At 37.9% G+C, this 23,334-nt stretch overlaps 1 protein-coding gene and 1 non-coding gene across 3 annotated transcripts in view; both read left to right on the forward strand.

Annotated features, from left to right (window-relative positions):
- cntnap2a (contactin associated protein 2a) overlaps positions 1 to 23,334 on the forward strand; it is a 521,370-nt gene that overhangs the window by 318,437 nt on the left and 179,599 nt on the right. For both annotated transcript variants that reach the window (XM_052113320.1, XM_052113321.1), the window contains 2 exons: positions 708 to 827; positions 2,211 to 2,411. In XM_052113320.1, the coding sequence (XP_051969280.1) occupies positions 708 to 827; positions 2,211 to 2,411 (321 nt within the window). The remainder of the gene's footprint in view (positions 1 to 707; positions 828 to 2,210; positions 2,412 to 23,334) is intronic.
- Positions 21,147 to 21,228, forward strand: trnal-uag (transfer RNA leucine (anticodon UAG)). The gene has a single exon. It is a non-coding gene; the product is annotated as a tRNA-Leu (tRNA).

The raw sequence follows: 23,334 nt of genomic DNA on the forward strand, positions 1-23,334 counted from the left end.
ACAATGGCTTTTCAATGTTCAGCAACTTGGTGAAGTAATTTAAAGAGGATAGACATGATTAATCCTAGACAGCAGTCGCAGATTCTTTTTTTTATTTACTAAGTTCTGGAATAATTTCAATCCATTCTCAACCATTTCTGCAGCACATTTCAGCATGGATTGATCTGTTTTCCTGTCGCTCTGTAATACAGACTGAAGAGGCTGTTATGAAGGCTGGGGCAGTTTATAACTATTGACCAGACAACAAATGTCATGTGCAAAGGCAGAGTTACTTAGTCACAGCATCAAATAATCATACAGTTTAATTATCCTGTATGACTCATGGAATACGGTGATGAAAACAGAAAAACAGAATGGAAATTTAGTTTAGGATGCTTTACATCCAAAGAACTTGCAATATGTGAATTGCAGGGATAGTTCCTTTGTGTTTGCTCTGGAGACTAGTGCCAAAGCATCTTGCTCGGGAGCCCAATGGGGACATTTGTAGATTACAATCTCAGTAAATAAACATAGTGTGCACAGCATTTGGTGATTTAATTTCACTATCCAATATATTTAGTTTTCCACCACTATCACATGCTCCAGTTCTGGGGAAGATCCAAATGAAAGGAAAATATTGTCTTCATTAAATTTATGGTTTTAATTAAGATGATGAAAGGTGCATCTGCTGAAATTTCCATTTTGTATAATTTTTTTCTTTCTTAAAGCTGTTTATGAGCAGTCCTGTGAAGCTTATAAGCACTTGGGAAGATCTTCTGATGCCTACTGGATTGACCCAGATGGAAGTGGACCATTAGGTCCATTCAAAGTCATCTGCAACATGACAGGTAAAATGTGTGTTATTATTGTTTTAATTTGATGTGTACCATAGTACTTCCAACCCAGAAAGCCCTCTGAGAACAGTCTCTCACACCTGATTAATAAAGAAGCCTTTACTGTTACATGCTTTAGAAAACTGCATATTCCCAAGCCTTGGATTAAGGCTCCTAAAAACACTATTGCTTTGCCAGATAATAATTTACTTTAACATCTCAACACATTTGTTTCCAAGACAACCAAGCAACGTCCCATCACTGCCAAACTGGCTGTACCACCAAAGTTCCCACTGATCCCATAAAAAAAAAGCTTTCTTACATAAACTGTATGTTGGAACATCAGAAAATAAAATGTTATCATTTGAGGACAGGTACTCTTGTCATATCAGAGCATAGGAAATCCCTGAACTGACATGGTGGAGAGCAAAATTCCCTCTGAAAAGAAAGTGTCTGTCAAATTTGAGAGAGAAAAAGAAATGTTAATTTAACAGCTTTTTGAAGGATAAATCTTTGGTGGGAAGGCAAAATTATGGCCAGAGGATAATGTGGATTTGAAAAATATGTGAAAACATATTCAGCTCTTTACGCAACGGTTTTAAAAGAAGGAAAAAATAAGAAATTAAAAGATGTGTGATGTTTCCAAAATGTCATATACTGGTAGGAAGAGGCAGGAAATATTGCAATAAATTGAACTTTATGTACAGATATGTATTTTATTTAATGTACAGTTTATATGTACAGTTACAATTAGCCAGAGGGGAACTAACCCCCCCTCCCTCCCATTCTAAAACAGATAGTTCCAGTCCTGGATGCTGATTGGTCTTGATGCGTTATTCATGATAAAGCACAGCTCTGACCTCGTCACGGAACTTCTATTTGTATTATTCTGCAGCACCCATAGCTGACAGTTTTTCTTGTTGCCTAGCAACATTGTTTACCGTTTTCTGCAAGGGACTAATGTATATTTCTAGAAGGATGCCATTTATTGATTTTATTTGCAAAATATAACATTTTAATGAACATTTGTCTCGTTAATGTTTTTATTATGTGGTGACTGTTTTATAAATACAATAAGGCATGAGAGGCCTTGCTATATTGTGAATATCGTCATGGCTGAACAGTGTTGTCAGGCAAGATGTGAAGCAGAGTGGCTGAACCCCTTCAGCCATGATTCAAAAAGGGACTGGCTGTATGTTATCCATTACTTAGTAATGGACATATAGATTGGGACTGTGTTACATTGTTATTACATTTTTATTACATTGTAACAATAGTAAATACATTAACAATACATGCTCATAAAGGTTCATACTTATGAATATTTAAAACAAATCTGTGAAGATTTTATTGCAGTGTCTTCAGCTTTTTGTGACCATTATCATATTCATGTTTCAGAGGACAAGGTGTGGACAACTGTGGTGAATAACCTGCCAGCACAGACAGCAGTGACAGGCTCTAGCCGGGACAGACGGACAGTACTGCAGCTGAACTATAGTGCCTCTATGGAGCAGGTCACAGCCATAACCAATAGTGCTGAACACTGCGAACAACACATTGCCTACGCCTGCCGAATGTCACGCCTACTCAACACACCAGGTAAAGAGAGACAGGCTGAGTGTGTTTTTGAGTATGATGGCATTGCAGAATACGGATGCTTACAGTGTCAGTGCAGGGTGTTAGAAGGTTATCTGAAACTAAAATAAAAAGTGATTTTATCCAACTTTACTGATAGTTCCTACCACAACAAAATATGGGTCAGGTGTCTTGGTATCCGGGTAAACTGATAGTGGACTAGGATTGCAACCTTAATAGCCATCTAAACTCTAAAACACTCCCCCTCTCCCTGTTCTATGTTTGCAACCCACATTTCTTTGGCTATTTTCCCAGTTCCAAGACTGTAGTATCCATCCAGACCACCTCCTGAATATGCCTTGGTGTACTATAATGGCTTGATTTCAAGATTGAGGCTTACTGTATTTACGCTCTCTGTAGATATGTGTTGGCTAGCATCTGGATGTAGTAACTGATTATGGTTGAAGATGATTAAGATCGAAAAGATTGGTTACCATATCTAGCAGAACAACCATTTTTAGAGAAGCAAGTTAAGTTTGAACACATTTACAAAACATTATTTAAAAGGTTGGGCATTAAAACTTGTACTTGCTAATAGTTCTGTGTCCACTCTAAGTTCTAATTAGCTATTTACAAAAGTTACTTTTTCCAAGCTGTTTCTGGTACTGTGGCTGTGGAAAATTGGCAAAAGTTTAACATGGACAGTAAATTATACAATAGAATGTAACGCAAATGGGATTCTTTTTCCAATTTAATCTCAAGTTAAACACTTTAAGTTTTAAAAGTTTTGAAACACAATTTTTGTCACATTTTAGAATAATAGTAAAGTCATCAAAACTATGGAATAACATAAATGGAACTATGGGAATTATGTTGTGACTAAACAAAATCCAAAATAAATAAAAACTGTTATATTTTAGTATCTTCAAAGTATTCACCCTTTGCATAGAATTTGCAGACATGTACTCTTGATATTTTCTCAACCAACTTCTTGAGGTATCACCCTGGGATGCTTTTTAAACAGTATTGAAGGAGTTCCCATCTATGTTGGGCACTTATTGGCTGCTTTTCTTTATTATTGTGTCCAAGTCATCAATTTCAAAAACTTTTAAATTTTGTATAAAATTTTAGTTTTACAATGAAATATATGAATATGGTGGCACAATTATTTTTTTGTCTACAAAAATAATTTCAAAGTATTTTAAGCATACGACATCAGATGGAAAAAAAAATTAAGATCATGAGAAACATTTCAGTTAAGTGTTTCAAAAGTTTTGACCGGTAGTTTATCTGAAAAAATAGGACTGTCCATTTAACTTGTTAATTCAGATTAACGTCTTTCAAACACTCTACATTTCTTACTCTTTAAGCTTCTTCATCCCTTGCTTTCTCTTACCCTGCTTCCGATGATCATTCACCTTCTCTCTTATTTGTTCTTCTGTACCAGTCTTTGCTGCTATCCCCTCGCACTCTGACAACCCATTTTCTGATTACAGGCCGCAATAACAATTTGCAGCTTGGCTGTGTTGCTGGGTGCTGATGCTAATCTATTAATGAGCATGCAGCACAGTGAGGACCGCCGTGCATGTTCTACTAATCTGACTTTGTAAAGTGCCTCTGCCCGTACTTTGGCGTCTTTCCTCTGGGGGTCTCTCTCAGTTTCCTTTTAACTTAATTCCTTCTCTATTTGCTTGCCTTATATAGTTCACAGAGGCCACATACACACTGCAAGGATATGAAAGTGACCACCACATTTAAATGTGGGAGTAAATCCACTGAATCAACTGAATAAACTGGGCAAAATGTGAACCCCTAGGGGCTCATAACTGAACTGCAGGGGTTCTTGCGATTGTTATAGAAATGCCAATGCTAAATTGAAAAATAATGAATTAATTAATTTTTAAAAATGACAACTATTGTGTATGAAGAAATCTAGAAAACTTATCAAAAATCATAGTAAATGTAGATCACAGTAAATCATAGATTAGATTAGAATTTAGATCATAGTTTTTTCGGCTAAGGGAAAAAAATGGGAACCCTTGCCTTAAAGGAGCAGAATGTCAGATTCAGGAACCATTGTTATTAATAACACCTGTGGCCGTTAAGTAAACTTCAGCCAGCTACCTGTTGCTCGTGCTCGCACTTGTGCACACACTCCATAGGGATGCGAGCATTGGCCAGAACAATGACATAATGTACAAAGAGACAGCGTGATTAATGGGTCTTTTTGCATTCTCTTGAACATTGTCTAGCATTCATTTCATGTGTTATTGTAGTTTACCTTGCTGAATAATTATAAATGAACATTGTTTATGACAGTTACTGTGCAGGCAAGATCAAGTTAGCTAAAATTACACAGATCAATCCTTATGGCACTATATTTCATATGCTTTGCAGTTATGTAAGCTTACATGTCCAATAAGAAGAACGCCAATTCAGGGTCGGTTTTGCAATCCCCAAAACCGAACGAAGGTCCCTCCAGGAATCAAATGCCCTGCCGATGTTCACTCTAGTTTTCGCTCAGCCACAATCACGTTCCCGCTTAGCCAGATGTCATTCAGTAGATACATTTATTTATTTATTTTTTATTTTTTTGCTTACTCAGAGTTTGTGTAGGAGTTGGTGTTGAGCCGGCCATTTGCTGGATTCCATTTCTAAGATAACATTACCTAGTGTTGTAGACTGAGAGGCTATTACTGAGGCAAGGCTCTTGGAAGCACGCATAAACATCACATCATTTGGATTTTTTATTTGATATAACCAAATGATACCACTGTAAGAGTACAGAAAGTACAGAAGTTATGTCCATATTTGCTGGAGACTCAAATAAAAATAGCTCTTTGGCTGAACTTGATTTAGTCATAGACAGTGGTTATCTTAACTTAAAATTGCTATTTAATCTCAACACAAACACTTTGTGTAGAATGAACCTAGTTAAATTGGTTAATTGACAAATGTCAATGTAAGTCAAATAAATCACTTTTATTTCTTTATTAAATAAATACTGGTTGGAAGTACCACATAGTTTAGTTAAGTAACTATGCTATGACTAACACAGCAATTGCCCAATGACACAAGCAATCAATTTCATGTGTGACATCTACCTGTTCATAGTTATCTCAAGCTCCACTCTTCACCAGAATAATGACACCCCCCTCCCCCCATATTTCAACATAACAGAAGCGCTTCTAAATCTCAACATAGCAAAACATTAATCACTAAGAAGTATGTCCCTTTATGTTCATCTTGCACAAAAGCACATAAAATAACATTACATTTAAAAATGTACCCTCCATATCGAGTCCCATGGAAATCCCCCACCCAGTTTTATCAATGCTAATTTAACACCATAAAAAGTATTCATGTAGTCCTAACTCAAATGGATTAAGTATTCATAAAATACTTAATGGATTAAATGGATTAAAAACTTCCATTTTACAAATTTTAATGGATAGAATGCAATGAAATCAAGTTGTGATAAAATTTTCTAGAATTGTATTGCTTTAGTTTATTTTAATTAAGTAAGGCAAGGCAAGGCAAGCAAGGCAAGTTTATTTATATAGCACATTTCATACACAATGGTAATTCAAAGTGCTTTACATAGAAGAGATTAAAATAAGAATAAAAAAATAAGAATAATTGAAACAGTTTAGAATAAATAAAATACAGTACAAACAGTCGGACACACAGTGACACAGTGCTCATTCAGTAAATGCACAGCTAAACAGATGTGTTTTGAGTCTGGATTTGAATGTGACTACTGTAGGAGCACATCTGATCTCTTCTGGAAGCTGGTTCCAGCTGCGGCTGGCATAAAAGCTAAAAGCAGACTCTCCTTCCTTAGAGTGAACCCTTGGTATTTCTAGCTGATGTGATCCTAATGATCTGAGTGATCTGTTGGGTTTATATTCAGTGAGCATATCTGCAATATATTGAGGTCCTAGCCCATTGAGTGATTTATATACCAGTAATAATACTTTAAAATCAATCCTAACTGTAACTGGGAGCCAGTGTAAAGACCTGAGGACTGGTGTGATATGTTCATATTTTCTGGTTCTGCTCAGAATCCTGGCAGTAGCGTTCTGTATGAGCTGCAACTGTCTTATGGTCTTTTTGGGAAGGCCAGTGAGGAGTCCATTACAATAATCCACCCTGCTGGTGATGAAAGCATGCACAAGTTTCTCTAGGTCTTGACTGGAAACAAAGTATCTAATTCTTGCAATATTTTTCAGATGATAGTATGCTGATTTAGTTATTGCTTTGACATGACTACTGAAACTAAGGTCTGACTGTAGAGACACACCAAGATTCCTGACTTGATTTTTAGTTGTTTGACCCCTAGCGTCAAGGTATGCATTCACCTTGAGAACGTCATCTTTGTTTCCAAACACAATGACTTCAGTTTTGTCTTTGTTTAACTGAAGAAAGTTTTGGCACATCCAACTGTTAACTTCATCAGTGCATTGGCACAGGGAATCAGTGGGGCTGTAATTGTTAGGTGATAGGGCTAAGTAGATCTGTGTGTCGTCTGCATAGCTGTGGTAAGCAATTTGGTTCTTTCTCATTATTTGGCTCATTGGGAGCATATACAGGTTGAACAGGAGTGGCGCAAGAATTGAGCCTTGAGGGACTCCGCATGTCATGGACGTCCACTCAGACTTATGGTCTCCTATACTCACATAATAATCTCTCCCTTCTAAGTATGACCTGAACCATTTTAGGACCATCCCAGAAAGCCCCACCCAGTTTTCCAGGCTGTCAAGAAGTATGTTGTGATCAACAGTGTCAAATGCAGCACTGAGGTCGAGTAGTACCAGTACTGATAATTTGCCTGTATCAGTATTTAAGCGGAATATCGTTTATTATCTTTATGAGCCTGTCTCTGTGCTGTGATGTGATCGGAAACCAGATTGAAAATTGTCAAAGTATCCATTTGAGTTCAAGAATTTGTTCAGCTGATTGAAGACAACTTTTTCAATGATCTTGCCTATGAAAGGAAGATTTGAGATCGGTCTATAGTTGCTTAATATGGTCTTATCCAGATTGCTCTTTTTCAAGAGGGGCTTGACAACTGCAGTTTTCAGGGAGTTTGGAAAACTCCCAGAGAGAAGTGGCGCAGGTTGATGTTTTAAGGTGCTGTGTGGTTTCTTCCAAAATTTTGCCATCAATTTCTTTGAAATCAGACATATTAACTACTTTCTCAGGTTGTGGTTTGATTTGTCTGACCCCAGCACAACTCAAGGATGTGCTGATCACCTTTCTGATATTATTGATTTTTTTCAGAGAAGAAAGAAGCAAACTCATTGCACTTGCTGTCTGAGAGCAATTCACTGGGAATCTGGCTTGGGGGGTTTGTCAGTCTCTCTACAGTCGCAAAAAGAGTGCGTGTGTTGTTTAAGTTGCTGTTTATAATATTCGAGAAGAAAGTCTATCTAGCTTTGCCTGGTTCCATATTAAAAGCATGGATGCTGTCTTTGTAGATGTTATAATGGACTACAAGTTTTGTCTTCCACCACATGCGCTCTGCTTTTCTGCATTGTCTTTTCATATTTTGCACTGCTGTTGAGTTTCTCCAAGGCGCTTTTTGTCTGCCACTCTTCTTCCTGACTTTCACAGGAGCGATATCATCAATTACACTTTTAACTTTTGAGTTAAAAGAATCAAGGAGAAAATCAACAGAGTCAGCATATATACTTGGTGTTAAAGATATAGCCTTCATAAATAGTACACTAGTGTTCTCATTTAAGCATCTCTTCTTGACAGACACAGATCTAGCTTCAATGGCAGGAGAGATCAATATATCAAAGAAAACACAGAAATGATCAGACAGTCCTACGTCCTTAATAACAATCGATGAAATGTTTAGACCCTTACTGATAAGTAAATCTAGAGTGTGTCCATGATTGTGTGTGGGTCCATGTACATGCTGAGTCAGATCAAAAGTTTTTAAAACAGTTATGATTTCTTTTGTCATATTGTTTTCTGCATTATCTATGTGAATGTTAAAGTCTCCAGCAATGGCAAAACAGTCAAACTCTGAGGTAATTGTTGATAACAGTTCTGTAAAGTCCTCAGCGAAGGCTGGAGAGTATTTTGGAGGCCTGTAAATAATGATAAGTAAAATGCGTGGAGCACCTTTTAACACACTACCCAGATATTCGAAAGACGGGTAATTCCCAAATGATATTTGCTTACATTGATAGACATCTTTAAAAGAGCAGCTAAACCCCCACCTCGTCTACCTTCTCTGCAGACACTCAAATAAGTAAAGTTAGGAGGGATGTTTCATTAAGGACTGTTGCACTACAGCTGTCTTCTAGCCAAGTTTCATTTAGAAACATAAAATCCAGGTTGTATGTGATAATTAAGTCATTGACTAGAAGTGATTTATTTTTAAGTGAGCGGATGTTTAAAAGTGCTAATTTAACAGTTTTTGTCCCCACAGCAATCTTAGTTTGGCGTGTAATAGGCACCAGATTAGATGGGTTTGCTGTACGGCTTTTGAAGGCCTTAGACTTTCTATGATGTAATCGAACAGCAATAGAGATTGATACAGGCACACTGGGTTCCCGCTTGTTTTGTAAACATTTGAGAAAGTTACTGTTATCATAGCAGGGACCCAACACATATCAGAGCTGGTATCAGTTGTTTTTGGTTCACCTCGAGCAGATGGAGGAGGGTGTGAGCCCTGGCGTTGTGGCAGAGGTCGAAGAGCTCTCACAGGAGGAGGGGGAGGGTGAGCTGGGCCCGCAGGTGCTTGAGGGTTTTTTTTGCTTGATATCTGGGGCTTGCAGCAAAAGAGTGGGATAGTTTGGTTCCAGCATACACCAGTTCTTCCATTTTCTCTGAGAAACACAGATGTGGAGATGCTGGAGAGAGGGATAACGTGTCTGGTGAGAGGGGCTGTAATATGCTGTCCTGGTTTCCCTGGATGTTTTCCAGAAAGTCGTCCTTGGGTGCTGAATCTTGGAGCAGTTCTAATATGTCACAGTCTGTCTGTGGTGAACTTTGTGGGCAGGGCTTAGATGAGATTGTGTCCATGAGCAGAAATTGTTGTGGCTGAGTGGTGTTATCATTGTCCTTGTGTGATTTGTCAACTGCATGTCCATTCAGGTGCTGAAGTGAAGTCCTGTGGTCATTCATACTGTGTCCAGGTGTGTGTGTGCCATTCAGATTGAGTGGATTGGCACACACTGCAGAAGGATGATTGAGGGAGAAGTAGATATTGTCCTTTAGCACTCTTGAACCAAGTTTGTTTGGGTGGTGGCCATCCTGTCGAAACAGTTGCCTCTGACTCCAGAAAAGATTGAAGTTGTCAATGAAGTTCACTCCTTTTATATTGCAGGTTTTTGCAGCCATGTATTAAGCCCAAGCAACCGTGAAAACCTGTTTGTTCCTCTTGCTGGAAGTGGTCCACTGATGAATGTTTGAACTTTCAGTCTTTTAAGTGTTTCAAAAAGTTCATTGAAATCCTTTTTAAGGAGTTCTGACTGCTCTTTATGAATATCATTCTTCCCCACATGAATGATGAGTCGATTTGCAGTCTTATGTTTCATCAGAATGTTCTGAAGTTCCCTGTTTACATCCGAGGTTGTTGCTTGTGGAAGGCAGCATGTAGTTGTATCCCTGCTGCTAATGTTTCTGATTATGGAGTCACCCACTATCAGAGTCCTGGGCCCGGCTGCGCTCTGAGCTGAATGCAGCTGTCTGCTCGACCTTGAGCCAGTTCACATCAGTGTTAGCTACTGGCTGATTCAGTCTGTGTTCGATCACATTCATTACATTTAGGGATTCCTCATTCATTAATACTTCAAATCTGTTCTCAAGATGTATAGGCGGTGGTTGGAAACCAGTGTTTGCATTCCTTGTCAGAGCCGTATCTGGGGTAGAGGATGCTACTGCGGCAATATGAGATGCTCGTGACAATCTGATGTCTCGAGTGCCTTTTGGTCTCGCTCCCTGTTTTTGCCATCGATTTGTAAGTCGATCGGTTTGTTTCTCTACACTCAGTATGGCCTGTCGAGGAGCAGTAGATTCATGGGACTCACCGGCTGTATGCTGAGGGCGTCCATGACGAAGCTCTGTTGTGTGTTCCGTCTGGTTTGGTGGTCCTGTAAATAACTTTGTTTCAAGAACTGCAATCCTTTGTAAAAGTCTGTGGCAGTTAGTGCAGCAAGTAGATTCCAGAAGAGGCATTTTCTCTTATCCTTTTGAATGTAGGCAGTTGTGTTTTCCCTTCCCTGGAATGAAAACTTTCAGTGGGAGGCTGGTCGGATAAAAGAATTCTGCTTTTTTTTTTTTTTTGTTGTAGTAATCCAAGCTTTTGAGCACTGTGCTGATTTGTTTAAGTTAAAATTAGTTGATAAAAGGAGATAAAATATGAAAATATAAAAGCGATAGAGCAAAAGCGCGGAGCAGTAAGCAAGAGCGTCCGAACAGAAGCTGAGCAGGAACAAAGTAAATTGAACAAGCAGAAAAAAATAGTGTGTAGGTGTCTGTAGGTTACCATCTCTGTTCCATTAGGAATTAACTGAATATAGCACTTAAACCAGTCTAACTGTATGTGTCAAGGACAGAGGAGATGCATGCAGTGCACTGATTTCCACCAGACTCCATTCAGATTCCATTCAGATTGAATGTGCAGAGACTAGCAGTAATTCAATGCAACAAGAAAATTAACATCTAAACATGAACATCGGATTTTATTATACAACTGTCAAAACATAAAAAGTAATAATAAATCAGTACTTTTCATGTAAAATTATGGTCTAAAGAGGATTCATTTTAAATAAAATAATAAGAATTTATTATTTATTAATAATTAATACAATTATTATTATTCTTTTATTTAAAATGAATCTTCTTTTGACCATAATTATTATAATTATATAATAATTATAATTTGTATTACTTATTATTATTATTATTATTATTATATGTAAAGCATTTTTACTAATGCTTTTTATGTGGAGTACACCTACTTGTCTTATTTTCATTTAAATTTCCCAATTCTCATGTCTGTAAGATTGCCATTGCCAAGTAATCATTTGAACTGATCATGAAGAAATGGTTGAGTTAAAGTTGACTCTGTGGTTTATTTTTTTGTATATATTTTTTTTAATCGACTTTCTTCCCACAGACTAATTATTAATAAGACTTATGCATGAACTATGAATAGAGGATGATAGCTGGTGATGTGCAGTGGACCATTATTTAGTCCATCCACAGTTCTGCTCTCTGCTCTTCATTAAGTCTTACTGAATGACAATAAGTTCGGTAGAATTATGCGCTGTGTTGTCAAACCGGAGAGTTCGTTTGCAGAATGGACAGTGCCCTCCACAGTATTTGTGTGCCCCCTGGGTTTATTCATGCACAAAAGCATTATTTCTTGTTTTGCATGATTTAACTGTGTGATTGACTTGTTTTGATGTCTTCATGTAAATTTGTTTCTTTTTAATGGCCAGACAATGTCACACTTTGGGGAATTGGTGTGGTTGTTAGTTACAAACTGCCTCCTAGCAATTAAAGGGAAGTGTTCAGCCAGTTAGCACATTTACTTTTGTTTGATTGAGCATATGCTGAATAGATGGGCAGTAGTGTGTCACAACTAGTGCAATTAATCTGCTTTTCAGTTAGTGTATGTCCATGTCACACAATCTGAATAATCCCTTTAGAAAACTGATGAGGTCTAAGTCTAGAATTCAGCGGAACAAAACTATTTCCAAAAATATGCTTCCTAAATTGACTGTCAGATTTCATCAAATTATGAGGAGGGCTGGCATTCTGCAACCAAATGAAGCGTTAAATCAGAATTGCACCCAGTGTGCATTAAGTTGGGTAATTGGGAAGTTAAACTGTAATTGTCCTAATTTCTTGATACCTTCAAGCCGCACATGGATGAGCTGTCAGGTTGTTATGTTCCTGTCTCTCGTGTCTCTCATAGTCTCTGCCATCCCTAGTGTCCTCGCGCCTTTTGACCTCTGTTAGCTCAGCACAAAGTACAGAGTTGAAAGATGTCTGCTGTACATGTCCGTATGTCAACTCTTCCCATTACAGCATGATCAACAGTGACGTTTTGTTTATTTCTCGTCCCCTTCAGAGGGACCAGGGGTCCATTTGTATTTAAATTGTTCTCCTTACAGCTAAATTAACCACTTTCCACTGTGATTAGGCCTCTGCTGTCACACAAAGAAAATTATGTGTGATGATGATGAGTTGAGAAAAGTGTTTTCCTTTTTGTCTCCTTTTTTTGTCCAATCATAATAAACAGACAGCACATTGCCAGAGGGAAACTGTGGCTGATTGTATAATTAGAGCAGATAAATAAGAGCAGACAGTGAGCCATGAACTGTCATGGTGGTCTGTGTCTGTTTTTGTCTGTGTGCGTGAACGTCTACACAATTAAAAGCATTCCTCGTTTTGATCACCAGGAAAATTGAAAAGACGTGAGCTGAGAAAAAAATTCAATTGCAGACATCATTCAGTCTCTGTTATTCTGTACCATGTCTATTCTGTGATCTTATTACGTTGTACATTGTGTACATTTTCTAAAGTATATCTGAAAATACTTAGGATTTCCTCAAGCAAAACATTATTTTCTCAACAGATAAAATGTAATTTATGTTTCCATTTGGTCGTTCTTTGTACTCTGTGCTAAAACATATCTGTATGATTTTTCTGTTAAATACTATAATGCATAAATTGCATTCACACTTTAAATGTATTAAATCGCTGCAGGTCACCAAGTTTCTCTGCAGTTGGTTGCTAGTAGGCATTCCCACTCACCTGCTGCATCCAAAATCACTGTACAAGATGGTAAAATCTAAAACGTACTCCCAAAGAGAAAAACAAAGAACCAACTCATGAAGATTTTTTTTAAGTCTAAACCCTTACCCAAACCTTATGTGTTCCAAGGAAAAAAGAAAACATCATGGTTTGGAACGACACAAGGAAAACACACTACTGGTTGTTGCATAAATCATTCATTTGTTTTGCATAAATAAATATGGAATGAGTAATCAACATTTCCTATCTTAAAATAAAGTGTTGAATAGGAGGCTATCTAAAATTGTATGCTTTTAAATTCTGTTTGTTGATTGGTTGGTCTTTATGGGAATTAAATTAGTAACTTTTTGTACTTGCCATCTTTTACTAATTATTATCAGTTGTCATGAGACTTTGTTGGTCTGAACTCCTAATTAATCGCCGGATTGCATCGCTGCTCATTTTCAAAAAGTTGAATTCCGCTCAATGCCGTGGATTTACTTTCATATAAACATCATACTAAATATGTTCATGCAAATAGAACCATTGCAATGCACAAATATCTATCTATCTATCTATCTATCTATCTATCTATCTATCTATCTATCTATCTATCTATCTATCTATCTATCTATCTATCTATCTATCTATCTATCTATCTGTATATCTGTCTGTCTGTCTGTCTGTCTGTCTGTCTGTCTGTCTGTCTGTCTGTCTGTGCATCTGTGCCTTAGTCCTACTTATTATTTTTTATAGCATTCGTGTAAACACAACCCTCTACCGTGCAGCACCTATTCCAGTGAGAACATGAGCAGGTTTTAGTTAGAGATGAAATTGGGCAACCATGGTATTTCCAGAGAATACATTTGCTTATCTTGGTCTGTGGTTGAGTGCTGGGGTGAGCTACAGTATAATAAAGAAGAGGAAACATGTTGTACTATCTAAGGCACAGAAATTAATATTTCATGCTAGTTTTAAACCTTTAAATGAGTGAAATGGATGAGATATGCTGATATTTGTTACTTTAGACTTGTTTATTTAAAATCTTGTTGTAAAATTTACAAATTATGAAATTAAAGAATAATTTATTCTGCAATTACGGCATTTATAGGGTACGTGTCATGTTTTTTCGATTGGTGACATAAAGCAAGTTTTTTTCAACTGGTGAAAAAGAATGTTCTGTATGTACTCTTTGCACTCTGTAGATTGTCGTCTATGATGTTATTTCTGTTTTCTTGTCTTATCGGCGAAAGTGTTGTAGATCCTCTCGAGACATAAAGATTTTATAACATTATGTAATGTCGGAAACTGCTAAGAGCAACCCTGAGTATGATTAACAAGACACTATATGGAACAGAAAGGGGGGGAGGTTTGGCTGGCTAGTGGTACTGCCCAAGGAGACCTGTACTCATATATTTACTCAAACTGAAATCACATTTGTAATCATCCCATCTACAAATCTCACAGAAACCCCAATTGTAAATCTGTTGCACTTTTTCCTGTGCACGCAAGCACAGTCCCTTCTAGATTTATGGCTCAGTCAAACTGTTTTGGGATTTCAGAAAAGCAAGCCAACGCATCATTCATTTATGAAAACAGCAGTTAATGAAATGATTTGTAATAAGGAAGTAACATGCCGCCTGTGGTGTTTACTTTGACATTCTGATTAAAAAAAGCTATCTGATAACTAAGAAAAGTCTTTACCTTGCCATTTAAAACTACATTATTTCTTACAGTTATACACATTACTACATCAATCATTAACTATTGCCTTTGTACTGCTATTAAAATGCCTTCTATTATTAGTTAATTCGTCTTGATTATTTTGCTGTTAACCTTAGTTTTACACACTGGTTTGAGTATTGGAGAAGCTTTAACTCTAAAATATTGTGTTCTAATGTATGCTGGTCTTTGTATGGAGGATATAAAGATAAATTATGTTGCATAAACGTTCTATCGGAGTAATCTACATTTAAATGCAGCTAGCCTTACATGGTTCTGATATAATTAGATGTGCTCAAGTGGCTTATTATATTGGTATATTTATTTTATTTTTCATTTTGACTAGGGCATGAGATAATAATGCACCCTAGTTTTCTGTCTTTCTTTTTTTGTTTTTTTTACAATTCACAGCATTTTAAACAATCATTTCCACGTAAATTACAATGATCAAAACTGTATAAATGCAAAATAAATACAGTAAATAAAAATATTATAAACAAATACAAATTATCACATCAATATTTTTTTAATGCATACACATACAGTAGATACATATACACATGCATACATAAACCTCACACTCAAACACAGGAACATACATACATGCATACATGCATACCTACACATACACCCATATACAGAATATATATATATATATATATCCTCCATGGAATGGGGAGAGAGGGATCTTGGACTTTATGATAGAAGAGAGTTTATCAGTTACCTCTGCCCAAAAACTATGTACAGTGTGAAGTACCTTAAGGTGTGTGAGTATGTATCAGGGATATTAAGATTAAACTGAGTACAAGTTTTTAAATGAGATAAACCCACTTTGTGTCTCAAGTATTGTGTAATAAGTGTTCTAGGAATGGTTTTATTTTGAATAAGTTGTAAATGTGTTTTTTAATCACTGAAAATGTATTTGTACAAATCTGATTCCAGAAATTTGGGTCAGGAGAAAAAGACAAATCTGACTCCCATTCTTAAATGGGATATATAGAGAGATTGAATAATCTGTACTGAGAATCAGTCTATATAATTTGGATTATATTTGTTTAGAGGATGAAAAATTCTTAATCTGTTTGACAAATAAAGATGGTTGAAGTGCATTGAGGGCAATATTATTTTGTTTTTGATTGTGTTTTTTATTTGTAAATATTGAATAAAATGTCTGTTTGGGATTAGAAATTTGGATGATAAATCTTCAAATGAAAGAAATTTGTTATCATGAAAGAGATGGTGGAGGTGTGTTATTCCACTTTGTTCCCACTTGCTAAAATTAAGATTTAATTTATTAGAATCAAAGTCAGGATTGTGCCAGAGTGGTGTATACATGCAAGGTTGCATCTTTGAGTGTGTAATTTCCACCAGGTAATCAGAGTTTAGGAGATTAATAAATTTTTAAAACACTTGTGGCATTTGATGTTTGTGCCAATGAAGGGTAGATCACCTAGTTTGATTATTTTGTTCATTTTGTTCTGGTTTAAGCCATGGATTCTGAGAATGGTTAGGATGTATTAATTTAATAAGGTATTGTAATTGGTTTGGCAAAGTATATTAAAAAAATCAGGTGTGTCTTCTGAAGAGTGGATAGGCTGATTCTTGCCTTTTTATTTTTCCAATAAAAGTGGGATATATCGGAGTTTAGTGATTGAAACCATTTTTTTGTGGGTTTAACTGGAGCCATTGAGAGTAAGTAGTTAATTTGAGGAAGGATATTCATTTTGACAGTTGCAATCTGTCCCATTATGGAGAGTGGTAAGTTATTCAAGCATTTTAGTTCATTGCTATTTTTAGTTAATAGTGGGGTGAAATTTAAATGACTGAGTTCTGACATCCTGGGGGAAACGTGAATACCCAAATATTTGATATTCCCAATTGGGAGTGAGAAATGTGTTGGGTTAAAGGAATCCAAAGGAAACTCACATATATGCCAAAAATGTTTCAGGAATTCTGCAGGGAACCCATCCGGTCCTGATGCTTTAATATTAGGCATCTGATTTAATGCATTTTGTAATTCAGAGATTGTTAAAGGAAAGTCTAAGATGTCTGCTGGATCGTTTGTTAAATTACGTAAAGTTTCATTATCCAAAAGAAACATTTAATGTCTGTTGGATACAGATATTTTTTGGAGTATAAATTGCTGTAAAAGGGTTATTTCATTTGGTGATTGTGTGAAATTCCCTGCTGATACTCTGATGGTCAATATAATTGATTTTTCTTTCTTGGGCTGAAGTTGATTTTGAAGTTTAGTTGATGTTGTCAAGCTGTAATTGTCATTTTTGTTAACAATTCTGTGTTCTGCTCCGGGTTATTTGAAAATATGCCTGTTAATTGCATTCTTCTTTTTCCTTAAAGAATAAATATAAATCATTTTCCTTCGAATTACCATCTTCCATGTCTCCCAAAGTAGGGTTGCTGAAATACTAGGCATTTTGTTATCTTCAAGAAAGTTTGCCCATTCTTCCCTGATGAGTTTGTCAAAATTCTGATCTTCCAGTAGTGAAGTGTTGAAACGCAATGTGGAGGAGGATTTAAAGGAAAGAGTGTCAATCTGAAAGTGTAGTGATATTGCATGATCACTAATTATTATAGGGTGCATTTTAGTATTAATGATATTTTGAATCCTAGATTTACTAGACAAGAAATAGTCAATTCGTGAAAATGATTGAGGTGAGAAGAAAGAGTATTCTCTAGCTGTCATATTCTTAACTCACCAGCTGTCTTTAAAACCTAAATCTTCCATATATCATTTTTATTATTGTTGATGGATTGAGAGTGTCTTAAATTTCCTAATTTTCTAGATCGGTCTAAAATCGGATCCAAGACTATATTCAGATCTCCTCTGACTATTACTGTTGAGATGTGGATAAATTAGATATTTGTGAGAAAAGCGAGTGGAAGAATGAGGGACCATCATTGTTAGGACCATATAAATTAACCACTGTATATGGTTTGTTGTGAATGGTTAAAAGGCTTATGATGTACCTTCCTTCAGAGTCTGTTATTGTGTTAAGAATGGAAAAACTATTTGATACTCCTCTTTGCCTTGTATTAAAGGTAGAAGAGATGGCTTTATTGAAATGTGGAGATATAAGGGATTGTTCATCTGATTTTGAAAGGTGGGTTTCTTGTAACAGGCAGATATATGCTTTTATTTTTATGAATTGATTCAGAACTTTATCTCATTTACGTCTGTGGCGAATGATACAAAATGTATTGTATGCATAGGAAAAGATTTATAAGTCAACATAGTATGTGTGGGGCGGCTGTGGCTCAGGGGGTAGAGCGTGTTGTCCACCAATCGCAGGGTTGGTGGTTCGATTCCCAGCCCACATGACTGAACAGGCAGATATATGCTTTTATTTTTATGAATTGATTCAGAACTTTATCTCATTTACGTCTGTGGCGAATGATACAAAATGTATTGTATGCATAGGAAAAGATTTATAAGTCAACATAGTATGTGTGGGGCGGCTGTGGCTCAGGGGGTAGAGCGTGTTGTCCACCAATCGCAGGGTTGGTGGTTCGATTCCCAGCCCACATGACTGAACAGGCAGATATATGCTTTTATTTTTATGAATTGATTCAGAACTTTATCTCATTTACGTCTGTGGCGAATGATACAAAATGTATTGTATGCATAGGAAAAGATTTATAAGTCAACATAGTATGTGTGGGGCGGCTGTGGCTCAGGGGGTAGAGCGTGTTGTCCACCAATCGCAGGGTTGGTGGTTCGATTCCCAGCCGATGGCAGGTTAGCGCCTTGGCAGGTTAGCGCCTTGGTGAGTGAATTATGTGGTGTAAAGTGCTTTGAAAACTGCTAAGGTTAAAAAGGTGCTATATAAGTTCAGACGATTTACCATTTGCTAGCATATTGAGCCGAATGGCAGCTCTTTAGTAATAGTACAATAATACAGTTGGCGTAGAAGAAAAAAAAGATAATAAATTGACAGCAAAGACAATTAATAACAATAAAAGACAATAACATATTTCAATTAAAGGGTTGGGAGTGGATAGAGATTGAGAAAATAGATGTGTATGTCTGTATAAATTTGAGTGAGCAGAGTTCAAAAGTGAATGTGCAAATGTACAGTATGTACAATCAATTCAGTCATGTACGAGAGCAGAAGGGGTGTAACGTTTGCCAGGCAGAGGTGTTGGTCAGATATTTGTGTAAGTCTACTAGGTTACCTAAGAATAGCCATGGAGTACTAGATGAACTGCGATAAAGCTGACCGTCTATGAACAATTTGTCGACGATCATGTAGGCATGTTTATTATTCAGTCTCTGCTGCTTCATAATTGGGTACAGGATATTCCTGTGTTCATTAATTTCTCTAGGAAATTGATCATTCATACCAAATAAACACTTATTAGATATTTTCTTTTAATATATGCAGAGATTTCTTTATAGTTTAAGTTAAGAACATTGATGTTTCCGTGGAACCATTGTGTTAATATCAAATTAAAAGGAAAAAGTTTGTGTGTATAACTACACCAGTAACTACATCAGTACTGAAATTTAGAGAAATGGCTTCAAAGTTACTTCGCTTTAATGTGGATTTTGTTGTAGCTATAATTTTAACACTCAATTTTCTCCTTAATCTGAGCATAGATGAGCCAACCATACTGTCACAGAACAAATAGAACAAAATAACAGAATCAAAGAGACATGATTTCAGTGATATCAATTTTGACAAAATAGTTATTGCATTTTGCATTTACTTTGCATGGCAGTGGATCAGTATAGAAAATAGACGGTAATGAGTTCCAGTATGGCATGACATGTTATATTACTATTTAACTTTTTGTTTTTACTTGTTTGTTACCATTGCAAACAACAGAATCTTTAAATCAGAACCTCTGATTAAACTTAATTTCCCCAAATCCTCATATTGCTCTCCAGGTCTTACTATTCAGGTGCAACCTTTAGCAAATGTTAACTAGATCTAGATCTGTTTGTTTTGTTGTGCTGCAATCTTATTTAGAGATGAGTCACCAGGACATGTTCTATTGGTTGCGCCTTTGCTTCAGTGCCAAGTAAATACATTTAGCATTTCTATAGTCCCCTTTTCCCTCATGGGTCCTGATGACAGTATCTGAAGTTTAATTATGGAACTCAGGGGTGTGGCAAATGCACCTCTTTGGCAGTGTTCGAATTTTGTTGAATTCTCTTGAGGGGACCCTAACTCTCCTGTAAAACTCCCCATAGCATATACCCATATCCCCATAACGTATTTTACTTTTTCTTTTATATAAAAAAAAAATCAAATCTATACCAGTGGATTTAAAACAGTTTGATTCAGAGTTGATTCTGACCTGAAAGTAGTAGGGAACATGAACCGTTTTGTGGCAGCCTTATTTGAAACTAATCAAGCACTAATTACTACTTTTAACATTGCCAAAAATACCTACTTGTGTGTTATGTACTTTTCAGCCCAAAGGTAAATGCAGGCGTAACATAGTTACAAGTGTGTTGTGAAGATGAAGATCTGCATTGTGAGTCCCATTCTAAATACTAAATTGTGTTTGGCATGTTTTAGACTTTCCGACAGAAAATCTCATTCAGATCACTAATGAAGTATGGAATAAAATAACAATAAAAAAATTTGCCCTTCAAAAATAATAATACAAATAATTACCCCGCTATTCACACCCTGTTTCCTATTTGTACAGTCAAAAATATAGCTTAATTTTAGGAACTTTAATTAATTCCACTTCTTTTAAATAAAATGCACAAATAAAGCAATAGTATAGGCTTGTTTGAATGTTAAACCATGACTGTGAACTTCATATGAACTACATTGATGTTATAATTGTGTTATACATTGTTAAACTTGTGTTTGTTAAATATTGTTAAATACATTGTGTTTGATGCCTTATTAGGATGTGTGATGTATTTATCAAATAGAATAGATATCGATTACATTTCTGGCTGATATAAACTCATTAGAAGCCTGACAAGTTTTGGCAGTATCAGTATTGAGTGGAATAATGAGGGTTAAGCATAAAAAACAAGATAAGAACACACTCTCAGTGACACATCATGTCATCTCAACTGGGCAGTCTTTGCTTTTCTTGGATGAAAATGAAGGTTTCATAGAGATGAACAGAACCAAACTTTTCCACTATTTCAGAATGTCAGGGAGAATCAGTGTATGCCTTTTCCATGATGGTGTGGCCAAGGGATCTAAGGCGCTGAGGAACATTGAGGATTTTTAAATACTGTGGGTGACTTGGCTTTACTTGGAGGAAATTGAAGATTTCTATGGTAGTGTGGTCGAGGGGTCTAAGGCGCTGGATTTAGGCTCCAGTCTCTTTGGAGGTGTGGGTTCAAATCCCACCACTGCCAGTTATGATTTTAAATGGATTATGTTGCATTAAGTAGGCCCTCTGAAGGTGCTCATTTGGTCTGTGGCTGTTTCACATTGATCTGTGTAACTACACTCAGTGCAAGAAGTTGAAACTTAAGAATTTACTTACACTGACAGCAGCAAGTCCCTTAAGGAAAGTTGTTAATACAGGAGTCAGGTAGTTAGTTGAGAATGATGCAGCAATTGCTCCTCGATGATGATGTCATCCTGGCATCTAAGGCAGGCAACTCAGTCCTACTTCATTAAAACACCCTTCTTGCAGGGTTTTGTTTCAACACATATTTTCAAGTAACCACCAAGGCCTTTATTAGATGACCCAGGTGTGTTTGACTAGAGATGATACTTCATTCTGCAGGAGGGTGGACCTTCAGCAGGAGTGATTAACAATGGATTATGGAGGCCTTTATACCTGCCAAGGATCTCCTCCATTAAACACTGAGGATTTGTAAGTACTGTGGTGAATTGTTTCAAAAATGTATGTGGTACATTTAAATGGATTATGTTGCATTAAGAGCGTGCACAGTCGGTGCTGAAATGCCTCGCTTCCTTCAAGCCAGGCACTATGGATTATAGTATTTTATGGATCAAAGCCTCCTGGGGTATATGGCATCCTCCGCGGCGGTCGCACCGCTGGGATTGATGCATATGAGACCACTTAAGCACTGGCTTCGAGCCTCGAGTCCCGAGACGAGCATGGTGCTGCGGCACGCACCGTGTGATGATCACCACCACCTGCTGCCAAACCTTCAAACCCTGGACAGACCTCTGCTTTCTACGGGCAGGAGTACCCCTGCAGCAGGTGTCCCGATGCGTCCCGGTCACGACCGACGCCTCCAGGTCGGGTCGGGGCGCCGTGTGCAATGGGCACACAGCCGCGGGCCTGTTTTCTTTGCCCTTTGGAAGTTTCTCCCATTAGTTCGAGACAAACATGTCCTAGTCAGGTCAGACAGCACCACAGTGTTGGCGTACATAAATCGCCATGGCGGAGTACGCTCCCACCACATGTCACGACTTGCCCGTCGTCTCCTCCTTTGGAGCCAGCAGCGACTCAAGTCGTTGCATGCCACTCACATCCCCGGCAACCTCAATGTGATAGCGGACGCACTGTCACGACAACGCTTGCCCAGTGGGGAGTGGAGGCTCCACCCCCAGTCGGTCCAGCTGATCTGGGAACGGTTCGGCAAGGCCCAGGTAGACCTGTTTGCCTCCCAAGAAACCTCACAATGCCCGCTCTGGTACGCCCGAACAGAGGCTCCCCTTGGGGCAGACGCATTGGCACACAGCTGGCCCACGGGGCTGCACAAGTACGCATTTCCCCCAGTGAGCCTTCTTGCACAGGTTCTGTGCAAGGTCAGGGAGGACGAGGAGCAAGTCACCTTGGTGGCCCCTATTGGCCCACTCGGACTTGGTTCTCGGATCTCACGCTTCTCGCGACAGCCCCTCCATGGCGAATTCCCCTGAGGAAGGACCTCCATTCTCAGGGATGGGGAACGCTCTGGCATCCGCACCCAGACCTCTGGAACCACCACTTCTGGCACTTGGACGGGATGCAGAAGAGCTAGCCGGTCTACCATCGACCGTCATAGACACAGTCAACCAAGCCAGAGCCCCTTCTACCAGGCATCTTTACAACCTAAAGTGGTGCCTGTTTGCAAATTGGTGTTCTTCCCGAGCCGAAGACCCACAGAGGTGCGCAGTTAGGTCAGTGCTTGTGTTCCTACAGGAGAGGCTGGAGGGGAGGCTGTCCCCCTCCACCCTCAAGGTGTATATCGCCTCCATCGCTGCTCACCACGACACAATAGACGGCAAGTCTCTGGGTAAGCACGACTTAATTATCAGGTTCCTAAGAGGTGCCCGGAGGCTAAATCCCTCCTGGCCAAGCCTGTTCCCCTCCTGGAATCTCTCAGTGGTCCTCACGGGCCTCCAGAGACCGCTAGACTCAGCTGGACTCAGGGCCCTCTCTCTCAAAACGGCCCTGCTGATCGCGCTCGCCTCCATCAAGAGGGTCGGGGACCTGCAAGCATTCTCTGTCAGCAATACTTGCCTGGAGTTCGGTCCGGCAGACACATACGTGATCCTAAGAC

This window comes from Xyrauchen texanus, chromosome 41, assembly GCF_025860055.1.
Source record: "Xyrauchen texanus isolate HMW12.3.18 chromosome 41, RBS_HiC_50CHRs, whole genome shotgun sequence".
In the NCBI taxonomy this organism is placed as follows: Eukaryota; Metazoa; Chordata; class Actinopteri; order Cypriniformes; family Catostomidae; genus Xyrauchen; species Xyrauchen texanus.